The 19,095-nt window shown below is 47.2% G+C and overlaps 1 protein-coding gene across 6 annotated transcripts in view; it reads left to right on the top strand.

The window, feature by feature from the left end:
* Window positions 1-19,095, top strand: part of exoc6b (exocyst complex component 6B) — a 658,566-nt gene that overhangs the window by 552,011 nt on the left and 87,460 nt on the right. For all 6 annotated transcript variants that reach the window (XM_038793136.1, XM_038793134.1, XM_038793132.1 and 3 more), the window contains one exon: window positions 1,866-1,939. In XM_038793136.1, coding sequence (XP_038649064.1) covers window positions 1,866-1,939 — 74 coding nt within the window. The remainder of the gene's footprint in view (window positions 1-1,865; window positions 1,940-19,095) is intronic.

Genomic DNA, 19,095 nt, shown 5'->3' with positions numbered 1-19,095 from the left:
TGAACAGTCGTCTTTAGCTTCCTGCAGGTAAAAAGAAAAGTGGCCACAGTCCCAGATGACCGAAGTGAGCTTTCTCCTTGGAGGGGGTGGGGGCAGAGCTGCCTGGTGGTGATTTAACCTGAGGATCGCCACACCTCAGGCGAGGGGCATGGGGCAGTGCCTTAATGAATTACTCAGCCGGTACGGGAATTGAACCTGCGCTGCTGGCCTCGCTCTGCGTCCTGAACCAGCAGTTCCGGCAGGTAGAATGAAGAAGACTGCAGCGTCTTTGATTGGAAACAGAGAAGGGTCCAAGCATAATGGGGTGCTGCCGCTAAAACTCGAAGCAGCTCACAGTCGGAAACTTGTTTTGGAAGAGAAAGCAACTGAGCAGATTGTTCTAAATATTAAATAAATGTATTGACGCAAAGGTATTTTATCGAAGTATTTAAATTCAGTAGCATTTTTTCTATGAAAGGATGTGGAGCATGGGGGTCTCAAGTCAGATCGCTGATGGCAGAGAATTGCAAGTTTTAAATTGCCAAAACACTGAACAGCGGTTTAAATGACAATCTACACAGCAAATGTTGTCAAACAAACTGAAAAAACAGTTAATTGTGACAAAAAGACTGTTTGTTGGCTTTTATCTGTCTCCCTCCCTCTTGGTTTACCTTCCTTCGTCTGGGGTTATTGCCCGTCAGTTTTTGGTCTCCACTTCTGCGTCTGGGTCTGTCACCATGAATGAAAATGAAATGAAAGTCGCTTATTGTCACGAGTAGGCTTCAAACGAAGTTACTGTGAAAAGCCCCTAGTCGCCACATTCCGGGGCCTGTTCGGGGAGGCTGTTACGGGAATTGAACCGCACTGCTGGCCTGCCTCAGTCTGCTTTCAAAGCCAGCGATTTAGCCCAGTGTGCTAAACCAGCCCCTTCTTCATCGCTCCCCCTCTTACTCCTGTGTCTCACATCTGCTTCTCATCGGATGCTCTCGCCCCTCACCACCTTCTCCCCTGCAGTTTCTTACCCACTCTCCTCTGCCACATTCAAGCCCCTCTAATCTCCCCCACCTCTTTAAAGCTTTGGGCTCCCTATATCTCGTTTTTTTTGCCTGTTCCTGTATGCGTGCCTCCCTCCCTCCCTCCCTCTCTCTCTCACTCTCTCTCTCTCTCCCTGTTGATCCCACTTTTTTTCTCCCTCTTCCTTTGTTTCTGCTTCAGCATTGTCAGCTCTCATTTTGTGACTGGGCATTGCTCACTGCAAAGAATTGCACCTTTACTGATGGGCACGCCAATATTTTCCAATCTTTCTGAAAACGTGCTGATAACATCGCTATATCAAACCGTTTTCTTCTTATTTAGATTTTCATCTGAAAACAAGTTGTAAACAGGGAGGGGTTGTGGGGTGGCGGTCGATGGCGAGGGGGAGATCGGAGCTTTTAATGTTCTCTTATTAGCATTAATAAAATCAGGTGACAAGCGTGTAATTTAAAAGATCCCACAGTGTGGGCCATGCGGGATAGAAAATCAAATCAGTTTAACAGAATTGAAAGGATTTCACCAGCTGTAGATTTTATTGTGTCGAGAAACTATTCGCAAGCTGTTTGTTCGTTCGAGAAAGAAGGGAAAAGAAAAACTATGAAGCTAAAACAGCCCATGGGAATAAATTTTAGGTCGATTAGTACAGTTCCTAGCTGTCAAGGCTTGGAATTAATGGTGGTTTGATGACAGAATTTTTGACGGGTGAACAAAGGTGTAGGGGAGGAAGACATGATTCCTTAGAAGAATGGTCCTCCTCTAGCTTGGCCTCACTGTCTGTGCTGTCATCCGTCTGCCAATCTCCCTGTCCATGGTTGTTTAGAGATGTTTTTATCCTCTTTTCTTTCCCACAGACTTTGCCAGATCCGGACCGGTGCCTGGGTTCCAAGGGGACACGCTGCAGTTGGCCTTCATCGACTTGAGACAAGTAAGCCTTTGTTTTAAATGTGTGACTGAAGACCGCAGTGCCTGCAGGATGCTATAGACGCTCGTCCTCGCACCCCCACCCCCCTCCCCTTCCCCCACCTTCCCACCGCTATCGACTCCACGGCCTGGGCCCTTGGCCGTTGTTGTTGTTGTTCGTCCTTTTTGTTGGCTTTCTGGCCTTCGGGAAAAGCCTGAGGCCCGGCCAGCCAGACTGCCCGTCCTTCCCCCCCCCCCCCCCCTCCCCAAAATGCCTGAGCATGGAAGAGTTGTCACATCCTTGGCTCTGCAGTCCCACAGTGAGGCACTGGGGCGACTGTTGGACAGGGGTGACACAAAGCAGGTGTTTGGTATACAGGGAGCAGTGTGCAGGGACCACCTGCTTGGCAGACTTATTGTTCAGAGAGATAATGTCCAGAGAGTGAGTTAAAGGAAGGGAGAATTAGCATTCTGTCATGACCACTGCTAATCATTGTTTCCAAGCTTGCTAATAGAATGCTGCGTTATTCCGATGATTTACAGCCTGCCTTGCCCACCTATAGGACTCTTACTATCAGTGATGTCATTGCAACAGGTACTTATACAATTTCCTTGATAATTCCGCTGTGTTTGCAACTGAAAAGAGCAACGGAATCCGGCAATCTCCAGGGACAGCAGTGGGCGTGCCACGAAAATAAAAAAGAGACTCTTGTCCTGTCATCTTTTCAGTTCGAAGATAGATGGGGGTTTGTCAGGATCTGTGAATGTAGCAGTCGTCGCTGACTGATGTTCTGAGCCCAGTACCTCACTCTTGTTTTACTTTGCGGGTGGCAGTGGGGGGTGGGGGTTGGTATCGCACTCACTTATTAGCGCCTCGGTCTGTGTCTAATCCCGTTTCACGCATTTAACTGCTTGTTTTTATTTGAATATTTTTTGTGGGGGGGCTATCTATCGAAGGCAATCGTAGCGCACCTCGGGGTGAGCACATCCTCACAAGGCTCCTGGAGAGGCTTTTAATCAGACGGCTCAATACAGGAAATAATGTGACCAGAGTTTGTCAGGAAAAATGCTACACGTAAACGTTTTCACATGCATGTACATAGATACACACACACCATGAAAATAGACTTTCCCCATAGCCTGTCTTCTTTTGCCTTTAAATATTTATTCATCCAATTGCCTTTTGAAAGTTACTGTTAAATTTGTTTCCACCATCCCATCAGGCAGCAAATCCCTGATCTTAACGAAACGCTGCATAAGACTTCTCTTCAGCTCTTATCCTCTAACTTTGAAGATGATCTTAAATCTTCTGCCAGCGGAAACAGTTTACTCTTATTTGCTCCAACAAAACCCTTTAACATTTTGAAGAGCTTGATTAAACCCCCTAAAACTTCTCTACTCTAAGGAGAACAGTCTCTCCACATAACTGATGTCCCTCATCCTTGAGGCTATTCCTGTAGATCTCCCCTGCACACTTTCCAAGGCCTTGACATTGTTCCTAAAGTCTAGTGCCCAGAGCACAATGCAATACTCCATTTGAGGCCGAACCAGTGACTTAACAAACGTTAGCACCATCACCCCATGAAACACTGCAGTTCGGTACAGAGGGCCACCACGACTCTCTCTCTCTCTCTCTCTCGGGCAACTGGGGGAGAGCCAGAAATGCTGGCCTTGCCAGTGTTACCCAGAATGTGTTGCCCTACCTAACCGGCACATCATTGGACAAGAGGGGGCAATTTAGCGTGACCAATCCACCTGCACATCATTGGTCGCTAGAGGAAACCGGAGCACTGGAGGAAACACTCACAGATACGGGGAGAACGTGCAAGCTCCACACAGTCGCCCAAGGCTGGGATTGGACCCGGGCCCCTGGTGCTGTGAGGCAGCAGTGCTCGCCACTGTGCCACCATGCCGACCCACTTCTGAGGCTTAGGTTTATAACCTAGGGTGATAGTGCTTTCCGAGGGAGTGCAATACTATCGAACATGCCTTGCCAATGAGGCATTAAGCCAAAGTCGCACTTCCCTCGCTGGTCGATATAAAAGATCCCGTAACTTTTATTCAGTGAAGAGCAGGGCAATTATCCCAGTTCTCCTGGCTGTTAATTATCCGTCAATTAACACCGCTCATGAATAATACACCTAACAATTATGCTATCATTGTTGTCGGACCTTCCTGTGTGGCAATTGGTTGTCATGTTTCCAACATTACAAGAGTTCAAAACTACTTCAATGGTTGTAAAGCACTTCGGAACGTTCTGAGGTCAGCTGTACCACATGGACTGTAGCAGTTCAAGAAGGCAGCTCACCACCACCTTCTGGGTAGTAAATGCTGGCACTGCCAGCGGCTCCCAGGTCCCGTGAATGAATTCTTAAAAAGGCATTGCATCAATGTAATTTCTTTCTTCCTCCTTTTACAGATGTACGTTTGATTTTTTTTCATTATGTCACAACTGCTCAAGTGAAAGATTTGAAGCAGGGAGCGGCAGTGGGGTGGCGGGGGCTAATTTTATCAGAGAGCAACATGCACAAGTGTCGCTGTGCTACAATCGGTGATTTATTTGGAAAGATACAGGGTTATATTTACTATAATTGGTAGTTTAGAAGCAGTTAAGGAGATTTTGACGGGCTGAACTCTTGTAGCCGTTGAATAATGAAGTGTTGATTTGATCCACTTACAGGAACAGTAACAGATCAGTGTCTGGGTAGGTGACACTTTTGAACCTTTTAATCTGCACATTATAACTGTGAGCTCTGTTTGACCTGCTCACAAAGACAAGGGCTCTTATTATAAAGCAAAGTGATGTATTTGGTACAATTACTACTTTCCTTCCCCTTCTGCCTCCCTACTGAAACAGTAAGAAGTCTTACAACACCAGGTTAAAGTCCAACAGGTTTGTTTGGAATCACTAGCTTTCGGAGCGCTCCTTCATCAGGTGAATGAAAATAACCAATGAATTGCCACGGGGTCTTTGTTACTTCTTGCCCTTCCCTTAGACAGCTTGGCCAGTGAGTCAAGTTGGCTACTGTCTAGAACTGGTTGGTTGGGCAGGCCACAGCTCAGCCCTCTCCTCAGTTGAGGCCTTTGGAGCAGTAAAAGGTTAAGGGGAGATGCGATAGAGGCTTTCAAAAACAATTTGAGGATATTTGGCAGAGCAGACGGGGAGAAAAACTGTTACCAGTAGCAGGAGCTTCAATAACCAGAAGCTGCAGATTTCAGGTAATGATAAAAGAGGGGCGAATAGAAGATTCTACGCTGGGCCGGAGAATCCCCGAGGGGGCGGGGGGGATGGCGTGAAACCCGCTCTGACGCCGACTGCCATTTTCTCTGGCGCCGGTTTTCGGGCGTGGGTAGGGATCACGCCACACCGATCGGGGGTCGTTGGCAGCGCCCCCCCCCCCCCCCCCCCCCCCCCCCCCCGACCGTTGCTTTCTGGCCAGTCCCGCTGGCGTGGATTGGACATGGTCCCACACGGCGGGACCTGCCATGTAAGTTGGCTGGTGCGGTCCTCCAGCGGGGGGGGGGGGGGGGGGGGTAACGTTGATCTGCAGGTGGGTCTGTGCCGTGGGGGCACTTCTTCCTTCCGCGCCGGCCCCTGTAGGGCTCCGCCATGGCCGGCGTGGAGAAGGCACCCCCCCCTACACATGGGCCTGAATACGCCGGCTGGTCTGCGTGTGCGCTGAACCACGCCGGTAGTTCTGCACATTTGCTAACTCGTGCAGTCCCTTTGGCGCCGGCTGGCGCGCCGTGAATCCCTCCGGCGCCGGCCTAGCCCCCGGAAGTGCGGAATTTCCGGTCGGCCCGACACCGGAGTGGTTCGCGCCGTTGTTTACGCCGGCGTCAGGCTATCACGCCGATTCGGGAGAAACCCGCCTCTAGAATCTACTGTCTGCAAAGGTAGTGGAAGCAGATTCAGTGCGAACTCTCAAAAGAGAACTCGCTATATACTTAAGGTAAGCAAATGCAGGGTTATGGAGAAAGACTAAGCAAGGAGTGGGACTAGTTGGTTAGCTGTGGGCTATCCTGTTATGTGCAGTACGGTAGCACAGTGGTTAGCACTGTTGCTTAGCTCCAGGGTCCCATGTTGGATTCCCGGCTTGGGTCACTGTCTGTGTGGAGACTGCACGTTCTCCCAGTGTCTGTGTGGGTTTCCTCCGGGTGCTCCGGTTTCCTCCCACAATTCCAGAAAGACGTGCTTTTCGATCATTTGGACATTCTGAATTCTCCCTCTGTGACCCGAACAGGCACCGGAATGTGGCGACTAGGGGAATTTCACAGTAACTTCATTGCAGTGTTAATGTAAGCCTACTTGTGACAATAAAGGTTATTATTATCATAGCTCTTTCAAAGAGGCATGATAGGATAAGTAGCCCCTCTGCTGCAAGGTTCTGTGATTCTAAGTTCCCAAAAACATCTAGTGGAGGCAGTGACGACGGGTGGGCATAAACATGCTGAGGTTAATTGTGGCACTCCTGTGGCAGCCCTTAGCTAATGATTCAGCAGTTCTTGGGCAGTACGACCCAGTGCACACTGAGCGATAAGGAGATATGTAATCGACACCGTGATCTGGAGAGATAAACGAGGTGCTTCTGCTGGGGTAAGAAGATTTATATTGGTCCAGTTTCTGATTGTGACCCTGCGAATGCCGAAAATCATTGGCATCAGGTGAGGGTTCGACTGGGGTCCACCGTCCTCCTCCTTCCTCTCATCCATGATCAAATAAACTATTGCCATCCACACGTCAGTGCCTCGTCCAGTCCCTTTGAATAGTAGTCGAGTGAGAGCAGCAAAAGGAACGTTGAGGGAACACATACCCACAAAAAAAGTTTCAGAAAATATTTTCTAGGGGCCCCCATCGTCCTTGAGCCCCTTTTTTTGTGGGTGCCTGGTGCCTTGGATGTCTTTGTGGAAGACCTGGGATTGAAGGCAAACCTTGTTGAGCAGTCACACAAACCTCGGCGTGCAATGCCGCACATCAGGCAGAGAAAAGCCTGCTCGTCAGCCTCTCCATCTCCACCAGCAGTGACAGGCTGATTAATGGGCTCCTAATTCCACTGGTTGTAAAGGTAACCTAGGCACCAACATGTCAAATAATGGATATGTCACTCTTGCCTTTACCCCTGGGGGGGGGGGGGGGGGGGGGGGGGGGGGGGGCTACGTAATCCTTTTAGACATGCATGCATTTTACAGGCATGCATAGGTAAGCAAGCATACATGGACATAAACAGACTAAAATACATGCTCAGCAAACACAAACATCCAAACTTATTTATTTGGGTTCTATGCTGCATTGTAAAATGTTTATTAGTTTATTTTATTGGGGCGGCACGGAGGCACAGTGGTTAGCACCGCTGCCTCACAACACCAGGGGACCCGGGTTCAATTCCGGCCTTGGGTGGCGGGTGACTGCGTGGAGTTTGCACGTTCTCCCCGTGTCTGTGTGCCTTTCCTCCGGGTGCTATGGTTTCTTCCCACAGTCCAAAGAAGTGCAGATTAGGTGGATTGGCCATGCTAAATTGCCCCTTAGCGTCAAAATATGCGCAAATTAGGTGGGGTTACGGGGATAGGGCAGGTGTGTGGGCCTAGGTAGAGTGCAGACTCGATGGGCTGGATGGCCTCTTTCTGCACTGTAGAAATTTTATTCATTTTTTAAAATAAATTTAAAATAAATGCAGTGAGGGTACCTCCAACGAGCACCTCCTTTCAAAAAAATATATATTAAACTGTTTAAAGTTTGAGGTCATTCACTTTGAGTCCAATAAAGATCAACTGGATTTCTGTTTTTGATACTTGGGAACCAGGAATTGTGTAGGAGTAAAATTTGGAAGTCCTTGTACAGAGCTCATTAAAACCTAGTGCGCTCGTACAAAATAAATCAAAGAGGCGAATGGATGTTTTCAATAAAGTTACAATTCCATTTACTTGCGCCATTACATATGTCCCTCTGATTTCAGTAGTAGTGTGCAGGAGTTATGGCGGCTGGGGAAATGAAATTAAATGAAAATCACTTATTGTCACAAGTAGGCTTTAAATGAAGTTACTGTGACAAGCCCCTAGTCGCCACATTCCGGCGCCTGTTCGGGGAGGCTGATACGGGAATTGAACCGTGCTGCTGGCCTGCCTTGGTCTGCTTTCAAAGCCAGCGATTTAGCCCTGTGCTAAACCAGCCCCTAGGAACCAGGGAACGTGGTGGCAGAGTGGTAATGTTACTGGAGTCGCAATCCAGAGGCCCAGGCTAATGCTTTGGGGACACAGGTTCAACCACACCAAGGCAGGGGGTGGAATTTATATTTAATTAATAAATTCAATCAATGACAATAAAAATAAAAGGTAGTTTTGGGAATGATAACCGTGAAACTATCATGGATTGCTGTAAAAACCCTAAAGTCCTTTAGGGAGTGAATCCTTACCTGGTCTGGCGACATGTGTGATTGAGCCTGAACTGCTCACAAAGGGCAATTTGGGATGGGCAGCGGTGAGGAGAGGGGGTGCGGCGTGGGTTGCATTGAATTCTTCAATGGCTAATGCCGGTCACCATTACTGAACATGTCTGGAGTTTTCAACAAGTATGATCTTAATGTGGGGCCAAAGGACCAGCTCACCGCTCACTTGCATAGAGCAGGAGAGGGTAAATAATAATACTTTAACTTTGGATCTGTCCTTGTATTATCTTCCCTTGCACGTTTCCCCCAACCCTGAAAGCAGCAAACAGTTGCTCAGGTAAAACAATAAAGTTTTGCATTTCTATAGCACCTTTCACGAGCTCATACATCCCAGAGTACTTTACAGCCAATCAGGTACTTTTGTAGTAGTCGCTGTTGTAATGTTGAAATGCGATTTCCAATTTCCGAATAGCTACATGATAACAACCAGATAATCAGTATTAGTGATATTCTTCCAGGGAGGGGAGAGAGCAGACTCCCCAAATCTTCAAACTAGTGCCAAGGGATCTTTGCCATCCACTTGAGAGGGCAGAAGGACATCTCATCGGCAAGACAGCACCTCTGAAAACGCAGCACCCTTTCAGTGGGGGGGCATTATGTACTCGGGTTTCTGGTGTGGGAGTTCAATCAATAACTTTCTAACTACAAGGTGTGAGTGCCATGCCTGAGGCAAAGCTGACACTTTGCAGAGATAAGAAGGTGTGGGGCTGCAGAGGGGATTTGAACACAAGGTTTACTTTTAAATTGGAGGCATTGCCAGAGTCAGTTCAGAGCAGAAAGTCCAAAGCTGTGCATGAGCAGGACTTCGTACAGTTTGCTCAACGGGCTACACATCCGATACAATGCAGTCTTAGTGAGCTCAAGAGAAGCACCTCTCTCTTCTCCAAGGAACAATTAAAGGAATTTTAAAAATTGGGAATGCAGTATATCCAGAAGAGAAGGGGCATGTCCCACATTCTGATGAAGGTCCCACAGGAAATACTATTTTCTGCCTGGTCTACAGCTGAAAGGGTGGGTCCGAGGCATTCTTCATCAAAAGACACAGCACTTGGATGCAGAAGGTGACGACGCATTCACCTGCTTCTGAGTCAAAGGCTTGCGGATCCGATTCCCATTCCAGAGATGTAAAGATGCCATCTAAACTGGCCTTTATGTACAGTAATGAGGGAGCGCTGCAGTATCGGAGCTGTTGAACCACCAACTGAGATAGTAGAAGATAAGGCCTTCATGGTGGATGGTGGATGGCGAAGATCTCCTGGCATCATTTGAAGAGGGGCAGGCAAAGCTCAACCCACCCCAACCTCTTAACCTACCCCATCAAAGAGCATCTCATTGTTAATGAAATCCTTCTGTATTTGGCACATCTGCTGCCTTTGCCTCTAGTATAGTCATATGTCCCACTGAGATTTTATAAAGACGATACTCTTTATTTCCAAACTGAATCAATTCTAAAATAAGCCCCACATTTCCTGTTGAACATTAATCTCCGCTTGATAGACACTGGCACCCAACATTTTTTTAAATTGTTCATGTGATGTGGGTATCACTTGACCAGCATTTATTACCCATCACTAATCCCATTTAGAACCAACGACAATCGGCAATGGTTTCATGGTCATGATTAGACTTTTAATTCCAGAGTTTTATCAAATTCAAGTTTCACCATTTGCTGCGGTAGGATTCGAACACCTATCCCCAGAACATTACCCTGGGTCTCTGGATGACTGGTCAAGTGACGACACCACTACGCCACTGCCTCTCATACTCTCTTCAAGCTATCATTAACTTTATGTGCAATTTCAAATTTTCCCAATTATGGGCAGATAGAGACAACAAAAGGGAGCGAGAAAGAGACAACGAAAGGGAGTGATAATGAATGAAGGGGAGAGAGAGAGAGAGAGACAACGAAAGGGGGAGAGAGAAGGACAACAAAAGGGGGAGAGAGAGGAACAACAAAAGGGGAAGAGAAACAACAAAAGGGGGAGAGAAGGACAACAAAAGGGGGGAGAGAGAGGAACAACAACAGGGGAAGAGAGACAACGAAAGGGGGAGAGAGGCAACGAAAGGGGGAGAGAGAAGGACAACAAAAGGGGGAGAGAGAGGAACAACAAAAGGGGAAGAGAGACAACGAAAGGGGGAGAGAAGGACAACAAAAGGGGGAGAGAGAGGAACAACAACAGGGGAAGAGAGACAACGAAAAGGGGAGAGAGACAACGAAAGGGGGAGAGAGAAGGACAACAAAAGGGGGAGAGAGAGGAACAACAAAAGGGGAAGAGAGACAACAAAAGGGGGAGAGAGAGAGACAACGAAAGGGGGGAAGAGGGATACCAAAAGGGGGAGAGAGGCAATGAAAGGAGGGGAGAGAGAGACAGCAAAAGGAAGAGAGAAACAAAGGGAGGGAGCGCAAGATGCAAATGCGGACAGAGATCAAGAAATGGAGAGTCTCAGACACGGGTAAAGAGAGAGACACAGGTAGACAGAAATAGCGACATGTATAAAGGCAGAGAAACACATTTAGACAGCGAGGGAGACACACAGGAAGACAGGGAGAGATAGACACACACAGACGGACAGAGAAAAGCCGAGGGAGAAGTATCTAGTGAAAGCAGTGAAGCAAGACTGAGTTGCAGTGTGTGTAAGCAGGCACTGGGCTTTTTGTTAGAGGGCAAGCAGCAATCCTGACCCCCTGTGACTGCAGACACCCTGCAATTGTCAAGATTGTGATGTGGTGTCACTCACTCGCCTGGTAATGGTGCGCCAATCGCACAATAAGGCTCACTCTCACCTTTAACCTGCCAAATTAGGCAGGATTGATGAAGGGAGCCTGCCCTCCTGACGTCACTGCTGCCTGTCCATGAAACTGAAAGGCTCAACAGTAAGTACATTTGTAAGGTCGGAATGTGAGGGAGCCAATGCCCGGCAGGCACTTTGCAGAAAACAACAGCAGAAAAGTGAAAGAGAAGAAGAAAATATCTATTGAGGAATTTGAAGTATGTATCTGTCCGCCCCCTCCACCCCCACACTCCCCCCACCCCGGCCCCATGTCCTGCAACAAGCTGCCAAGAAGACCATTTGTCACCTTCTCATGTCTCCGGACTGAGAAATCGCACTCCCTAATCCAGTCTCAATAACCGTGCATGTGTAAAATCCTTCAAATCACAAACGCTGCGCACACGCACAATCCTAGTCCTGCAATCTCCTCCTGCCCGTACCTTCACTGTGTGCTCCTCAACCACCCTCCCACCAATACAAGTAGTCCTCTCGGAGGAAGGGCATCAACCTCCCGGGTGGTGCTGCATTGCTCATTGTCCTCTCCGTGCTGCGTGCAAACTGGCTGCCACACTTCCTACCTCACAACACTGACTACACTTCAGCAAGTACATTATCGACTGTGAAGTGCTTTCGAATGTCCTGAGAGCATGAAATGTGCTGTGGATCAGCAGGTTCCTTCTTTGCTTTCTGCCACACGCGCTCTCTAATGTCCCTGCTAATTCTTCAAACTGCTCAGCCCTGGCCTTCCTCTGTGAAGTGGTTTATTCTATTACTAATTATTTGTCTCAGTATTACTTCAAAAGCCATATTTGGACTGTATTTTCTAGTATGCCGACCAGAGCCTGGATCTAAATCATGCTTCCTCCATGGGATTACAACCTCATCCCACCCCAATTCATTGAAGGCAAATTTTGCATTTTCCATTTGTAAATTCTGTCCACATTTCTAATACGTACTACCCTTGTAAAACTCTGAAGCTAGAATTATAGTTTCCCGCCCAACACCCCCCCCCAACCCCTCTTGAAGGAGGCTTTAGTGCCACCACAGTACAATTACAGTGTGTCAGATTCGCATGTAATATTCACAAGGGGGCTTACTTTAACACTGCAATGAAGTTACTGTGAAAAGCCCCTAGTCGCCACACTCCGGTGCCTGTTCGAGTACACTGAAGGAGAATTCAGAATGTCCAATTCACCTAACGAGTCTTTCGGGACTTGTGGGAGGAAACCGGAGCACGGGGAGGAAACCCACTCAGACACAGGGAGAACGTGCAGACTCCGCACAGACAGTGACCCGAGCCGGGAATCGAACCCGGTACCCTGGCGCTGTGAAGCCACAGTGCTAACCACTGTTCTACCGTGCAGCCTGGTATATGTCTAAACATGGATGGAATTTATAATGGCTAGGTTGTACAGATTACTTTGAAATGGGAATTGAATGACACCTGCATGCGGGTGGGTGGCCAGCAGCTGTGGATTCACACCACGGACTGAATTGAGATCCAAAGGATAAGGACACAAAAACAGGTTTTGGCATATGAAAAAAAAACACTATTTGTATGAACCATTTCTTCAGCTTTCAATCTTCTATCTAATGGTGATGAGATAATATGGGGTTTTTTTTAAGCTGAATTAATCTATGTACAAGTTAGACAAGAAGACAGTCCTGAGGAAGTGTGAAGGGAATTAGGCAAAGAGGAGACTTTGAGATGGAATCATTCGGGTTGACAGTAACTGGCAGAGCTGAAAATTAGATCAAGAGGCAATTCAATTTGTTTCTGGAGAAAGCAAAGTTGAGGAATATCATGGGAAAGGATTGAGGGATATGTTCAGGTAAGAGTGAGGGATATTGGGAATAGAGTGGGAAGTACGAGGAGGAGGCAGTAAGCTGACCGGTGAGGAGTGGATAAGTATATGGTTCAAATAGATTGAGTGATGCAAGGGATGTGGCGAGGAGGGAGTGTGGGATATGGTGAGGAATTGAGGACTATAATGAGGACGGAGTGCGAGGATATGGTTATGGATTGAGGACTGTCATGGCGACGCAGTCCAGAGATATGGTGAAGAGCGATTGAGGAATATCGTGAGGAGAATCACTGGATATGGTGAAGAGTGATTGAGGAAAATCGTGAGGAGATGCACTGGATATGGGGAAGAGTGATTGAGGAATATCGTGAGGAGATGCACTGGATATGGGGAAGAGGGAGTGTGGGTAAGGTGAGGTATTGAGAAATATCTTGAGGAGGGAGTGAAAGCTATCGTAGTGGGGATTGAGGGATAGCATGAGAAGTGGGATGCCACTGAATAGCTGCAGGGCATACTGGAGGGGAGGGCAAACAGACAGATATTGTGGTACACATTGGTACCAACAATATAAGCAGAAAAAAGGATAAGGTCCTGCAATCAGAATTTAGGAAGCTTGGAAGTAGATTTAAAAATAGGACCCAGAAGGGAGTAATCTCTGGGTAACTTCCCGTGCCACGTGCTACTGAGTATAGAAATAGGAGGTTAGTCCAGACGCATGTGTAGCTGGAGAAATGGTGCAGGAGGGAGGGCTTTAGATTTCTGAGATATTGGAACCCATTTTGGGGACAGTGGAACCTTTAAAAGGCGGACGGTTTGTACCTGAACTGAAATAGGACCACAATCCTTGCAAGGAGGTTTGCTAGTGCTGTTGGGGAGGTTTTAAACTAATTTGGCAGGGGGTTGGGATGCTGAGAGAAGGGTCAGCAGGGATAGATGCTAAAATTAGAAGAGCCATCAAGTGAGTCAGGAAGGCATAGAATTTCTAAACCAGTTAAATCACAAGGGAGTTTGGCACGATTGGATGGTATTTACTTTAATGCAATGAGTCTGACAAACGAGGCAGATGAGTTCAGGGCACAAATTAAAACATGGGGTATGATGTCATTGCTGTCACTGAGACATGGTTGAGAGAGGGGCAGGATTGGCAGCTCAATGTTCCAGGTTATAGGATCTTCAGGCAAGATAGGGAAGGAAATAAAAGAGAAGGGGGTATCGCAATTTTGATCAGGGAATCAATTTATGCAGTAAGGAGGGACAATATCTTGGAAAGCTCTTCAAATGAAGCCATATTGGTAGAACTTAAAGGAACAATCACATTGCTGGGAGTGTTCTGTAGGCACCCTAACAGTCCGAGAGAAATAGAACAGCAGGTAGGTAGGCGCATTTCAGAGACGTGTAAAAGTAATAGGGTAGTGATAGTGGGGGATTTCAACTTCCCCAATATTACAGGTTAACCAGAAATCAGAGGGAAGGACAATGATAAAATAGATAGTCAGAGAGGAGGTTCTGAGTGGTCTGGCAGGCTTAAAAGTAGACAAGTTTCCAGGACCAGATAAAATATATCCCAGGCTGCTGAGTGAGGCAAGGGGGGAAATAGCAGGGGAGCTGGCAATAATGTTCAATTCCTTTCAGCCCCAGGAGAGGTGCTGGAGGACAGGAGAATAGCCAATGTGGTTCCATAATTCAAGAAGGGAGAAACCAGGAAGCGACAGGCCAGTCAGTCTAACCTCCGTGGTGGGGAAACTATTGGAAGCAATTCTGAGAGACAAAATTAATCTACATTTGGAGAGGCAGGGGTTAATCAAGAACAGTGAACGTGGTTTTGTTCATGGGAGGTCATGTCTGACCGACTTGATTGAATTTTTCAAAGCGGTGACCAGATGTGTAGATGAGAGCAGATGCATTTGACGTAATCTATTTGGACTTCAGCAAGGTTTTCATGAGGTCCCACATGAAAGACTGATAACGAAGGTGAGAGCCCATAGAATCCTCAGAAATTTGGCAAATTGGACCCAAAATTGGCTGAGAGGCAGATGGTCAATGGGTGTTTTCTGACTGGAGGTCTGTGTCCAGTGGGGTCCCATAGAGATCAGTGTTGGCGACCTTGCTGTTTGTGGTTCATATTAATGATTTAGACATGAATGTAGAAAGGTTGATCAGTAAGTTTGCGGATGATACGAAAATTGGTGGCATGATAAATAGTGTGGAAGTATACAGGAGGATTGAGACTGGCTGGTCGGATGGGCAAGTGAAATTCAGTCCGGGTAAGTGTGAGGTGATGGACGACATGGCGACGCAGTGGTTAGCACTGCTGCCTCACGCCGCTGAGAACCCAGGTTCGATCCCGGCCCCAGGTCACTGTGCGTGTGGAGTTTGCAGATTCTCCCCGTGTCTGCATGGGTCTCACCCCCACAACCCAAAGATGCACAGGCTAGGTGGATTGGCCACGCTAAATTACCCTTTAATTGGAAAAAAAAGAATTGGGTACTGTAAGTTTTTTTAAAAAGTGTGAGGTGATGCACTTGGGCAGAACAAACAAAGCAAAGGAATAGATGATAAGCAACAGGACCCTGGGAAGCACCGACGATCAGAGGGACATTGGTGTGCATTTACACTAGTCCCTTAAGGTAGCAGGGCAGGTGGATATGGTGGTGGTGCGGCGCAGTGGCACAGTGGTTAGCACTGCTGCCTCACGGCGCCGAGGACTCGGGTTTGATCCTGGCCCCAGGTCACTGTGTGGAGTTTGGATGTTCCCCCCCGTGTCTACGATGGTCACACCCCCACAACCCAAAAAGATGTGCAGAGTAGGTGGATTTGTCATGCCAAATTGCCCCTTAATTGAAAATAAAATTGGGGAATCCAAAATATATTTTAAGAAAATAAGGCATTTGGTTTACTTGCCTTTATTCGCTGACACATAGAGTTGAAGAGCAGGGAGGTTATGCTGGAACTGTATAAAATGTTGGTTAGGCCAGAGGTGGAGTATTGTGTGCAGTTCTAGAATTCACATTACAGGAGGGATGTGATAGCACTGGAAAGGGTGTAGAGGAGATTTACCAGGATGTTGCCTGGACTGCAGAGTTTTAGCTGAGAAGAGAAATTGGATAGCCTTGGATTGTTTTCCTTGGAGCAGAGGAGACTGAGGGGGGACATGATTGAGATGTATAAATTCTGAGGGGCAGAGATAAGAGTGGATAGGAAGAAACCTTTCCCCTTGATGGAGGGATCAATGACCAGCGGGCATAGATTTAACATAATGGCCAGGTGGTTTTGAGGAGAAACATTTTCACCCAGAGGGTGGTGGGAGCCTGGAACTCACCGTCTGAAAGGGTGGTGGAGGCAGAGACCCTCATAACGTTGAAGAAGTATTTAGGCAGAACAATGCCAGCGGGTTCAATTCCCGTACCGGCCTCCCCGAACAGCTTTTCACAATAACTTCATTTAAGCCTAAGCGTTTATTTATTTATTTAGATGTGCACTTGCGATGCCAAGGCAAAAGAGGCTTTTGACCAAATACTGGAAAATAGGATTAGAGTACTTCGGTGGCTGCTTTGGACCGCCGCTGACACGATGGGCCAAAGGGCCTTTTCTGTGCTTTAGAACTCTGGGTGAGAGATATGATTCACATTGATGGATGTGAGGAGGGAATAGAGGATATGGTGACGGGGGAGCGTGTCATATGATGAGAGATTGAGGAATATGGTGACAAGGGAGTGCGGGATATGGTGAAGAGGGTTATGGTCTGAATTTATTGAGTGATGCGGTGAGGAGAGAACGGGAGGGATGGTGATGTTGTGGGAAAGGTGAGAGGGTGAATTGTTGTAATTGGTCTTTGGACAATGTGGATGGGCTTGTTATGCCTAGTGGTCTTTTCCTGTCTCTAAAGTTCATGTGTTTCTGACATTAAATATTGTTTTTGTCTTCTACCTTGCGAAGTTCAGGCAAGCAGCATCTCAACTTGCAGGAGCATTTCAAGCACCCACCTCATTTTTCAGCCCCAGGCTGTCTGTGCGGACTGATTTTTGATGTCACGTTAAATTAAACTTCCCAGTGCATCTGTTGTAAAATGTTATCCAAAAGTTTGTTGGGATTGTTCAATTCAGTGAATCAGACAGCAGAAGGAATCTGCACAGCCAGAGCAGTTTTGAAAGATTTTGCATATTGGAAGTCTGTGGATCATTGAAAAAAAAAAGTGGAATAAATGCAGTGAATTGTTGAGGTCCCGTCTCAGATTCCTGTGGGGCTCGCAGCATCTTTCACGACCTCAGGTCACCGCCAAGCACTTCACAGTAAATACCTTTGTAGTGTCATCACTGCTGCAGCCTAAGAAACCTGGCACCATATCGCCTCTTTCCCCCCCACCCCACGTAGTGTCACCTCCAGAAAAGGAGAGACACAAAAGCTGGAACAATCTGAATTAAAATACACCAGTATATTTGGGCGCACCGATTGTTTTAAGCACACATCGACACTCTGCTCTGTTTATGTCACTTAACAGCTGGGTTTCAGTTTTCTTTGGCAGCTGCCTGTCATGTTACTTTATATCAGAATCTTGAGTCATGGTCAAGATCAGAGCCACTCAGGGGTAAGACTGCGAGCTGCATGTTGTTCAGTCTCACAGTCTGCCCCAGACCTACGAGTATAATAAAGGAACAGGAGAAGATAACTTGACACTTCCTGCGTTCAATCGGACTATGACTGATCTCCACCCCAGCTCCATATCAAAAGTCTTATTGATCACGTCCTAGAAAATTTCAGCTGCCACCCACATCTTTTGGTCGAGGCACAGAGAGAGGGTTCAAGATTCTGACTGACGCTCGAGGTCAAAAAAACTTTCAAATTTCACCTCTGAATGACCTAGCTCAAATTCCAAGGATATGCCACTTTTGTCTCGTCTCCCCCAGCTGAGGAATTGGTTTCTCTGCCCACCTTATCAAATCCTTTTTATATTATTTTAGACATCTCAAGTAGGTGACCTATCATACGTCTACACTTAATTGTAAGTGTAGAAATAGGTCTATGCAATCTAACCTGGTGACTAAATCCTTTAAGCTTGGTCGCATTCTGGTGAATTTGTGCTGCTTCACCTCCAAGGCCAGTGACTGAAAAAAGAGTCAAAATTCTGTGGATGCTGGAATCTGAAACAAAAACCGAGGTCGCTGGGTAAACTCAGCAGGTCTGCCAGCATCTACTAGGAGATAAACCCAGTTAATGTTTCGAGTCCCTTGACCCTTTGTCAGAACTGAAGGGAGGGAGAAAGTGTTAGAGTTGTAGGGACGGTAGCAAGAAGGAGCAACTTTAAGAACTGACATGCAGCCTGGCGTGAAAGGGGAAGTTTGCATCGAGGCAATACATAGACGGGATATTTTTTTAAAGTGTGTTTCAGATGGAGGACAGAGGCCAAAATCTAAAGTTGCCGAACTCAACATTGATTCCCGAAGACTGCAAAGTGCCTAACCGAATAACGAGATACTGCTCCTCCAGCTTGGGTACGACTTCACTGGAGCATTTTGCAACAGGCCAAGGATAGACATGTGGGCATGAGATCAAGATGCAGATTTAAAATGGCGAGCAACAGGAAGGTTGGAGGCACGCATGGGGAGTTAGTAAAGGCGTTCGGCAAAGCAGTTTCAACTCCCCTATGTAAAGGAGACCGCGTTGGGAGCAACAAATGCACTAAACCAAATCACAGGAAGTGCAAATGAAACACTGCTTAACTTGAAAGGAGTCTTTCGAGTCATGAATGGTGAGGAGGTAAAGGGGCAGGTGTTGCACCTTCTGCGTTTGCAAGGGAAGGTGCCGTGAGAAGGGGTTGGGGAGTTGGGCATGATGGAGGAGTGGACCCGGGTGACACAAAGGAAAGGGTGCCTGTGGAATGCTGACCTGGGGAGGGGGCTGTGTGTCGTAGTCTGATCATGCTGAGCTGGGGAAAATCATTTGAATACGGAGGCTGGTGGGGTGAAAAGTGAGGACAAGGAGGACCCTATCATGGTTCTGGGAAGGAGGGGAAGCGGTGAGGGCAGATGTACAGGAAATGGGTCAAACCCAGTTGTGAGTCCTGTCAATCACAGGAAGGGGGGGAATTTCAGTTAAAGAAAAAAGCAGTCATGCCAGAAGCACCATAATAACATAGAGTCCTCAGAGGAAACAGGGTGTGAGGA

Source organism: Scyliorhinus canicula, chromosome 3, assembly GCF_902713615.1.
Source record: "Scyliorhinus canicula chromosome 3, sScyCan1.1, whole genome shotgun sequence".
NCBI lineage: Eukaryota > Metazoa > Chordata > Chondrichthyes > Carcharhiniformes > Scyliorhinidae > Scyliorhinus > Scyliorhinus canicula.
This window is presented reverse-complemented; position numbering and strand designations above follow the sequence as displayed.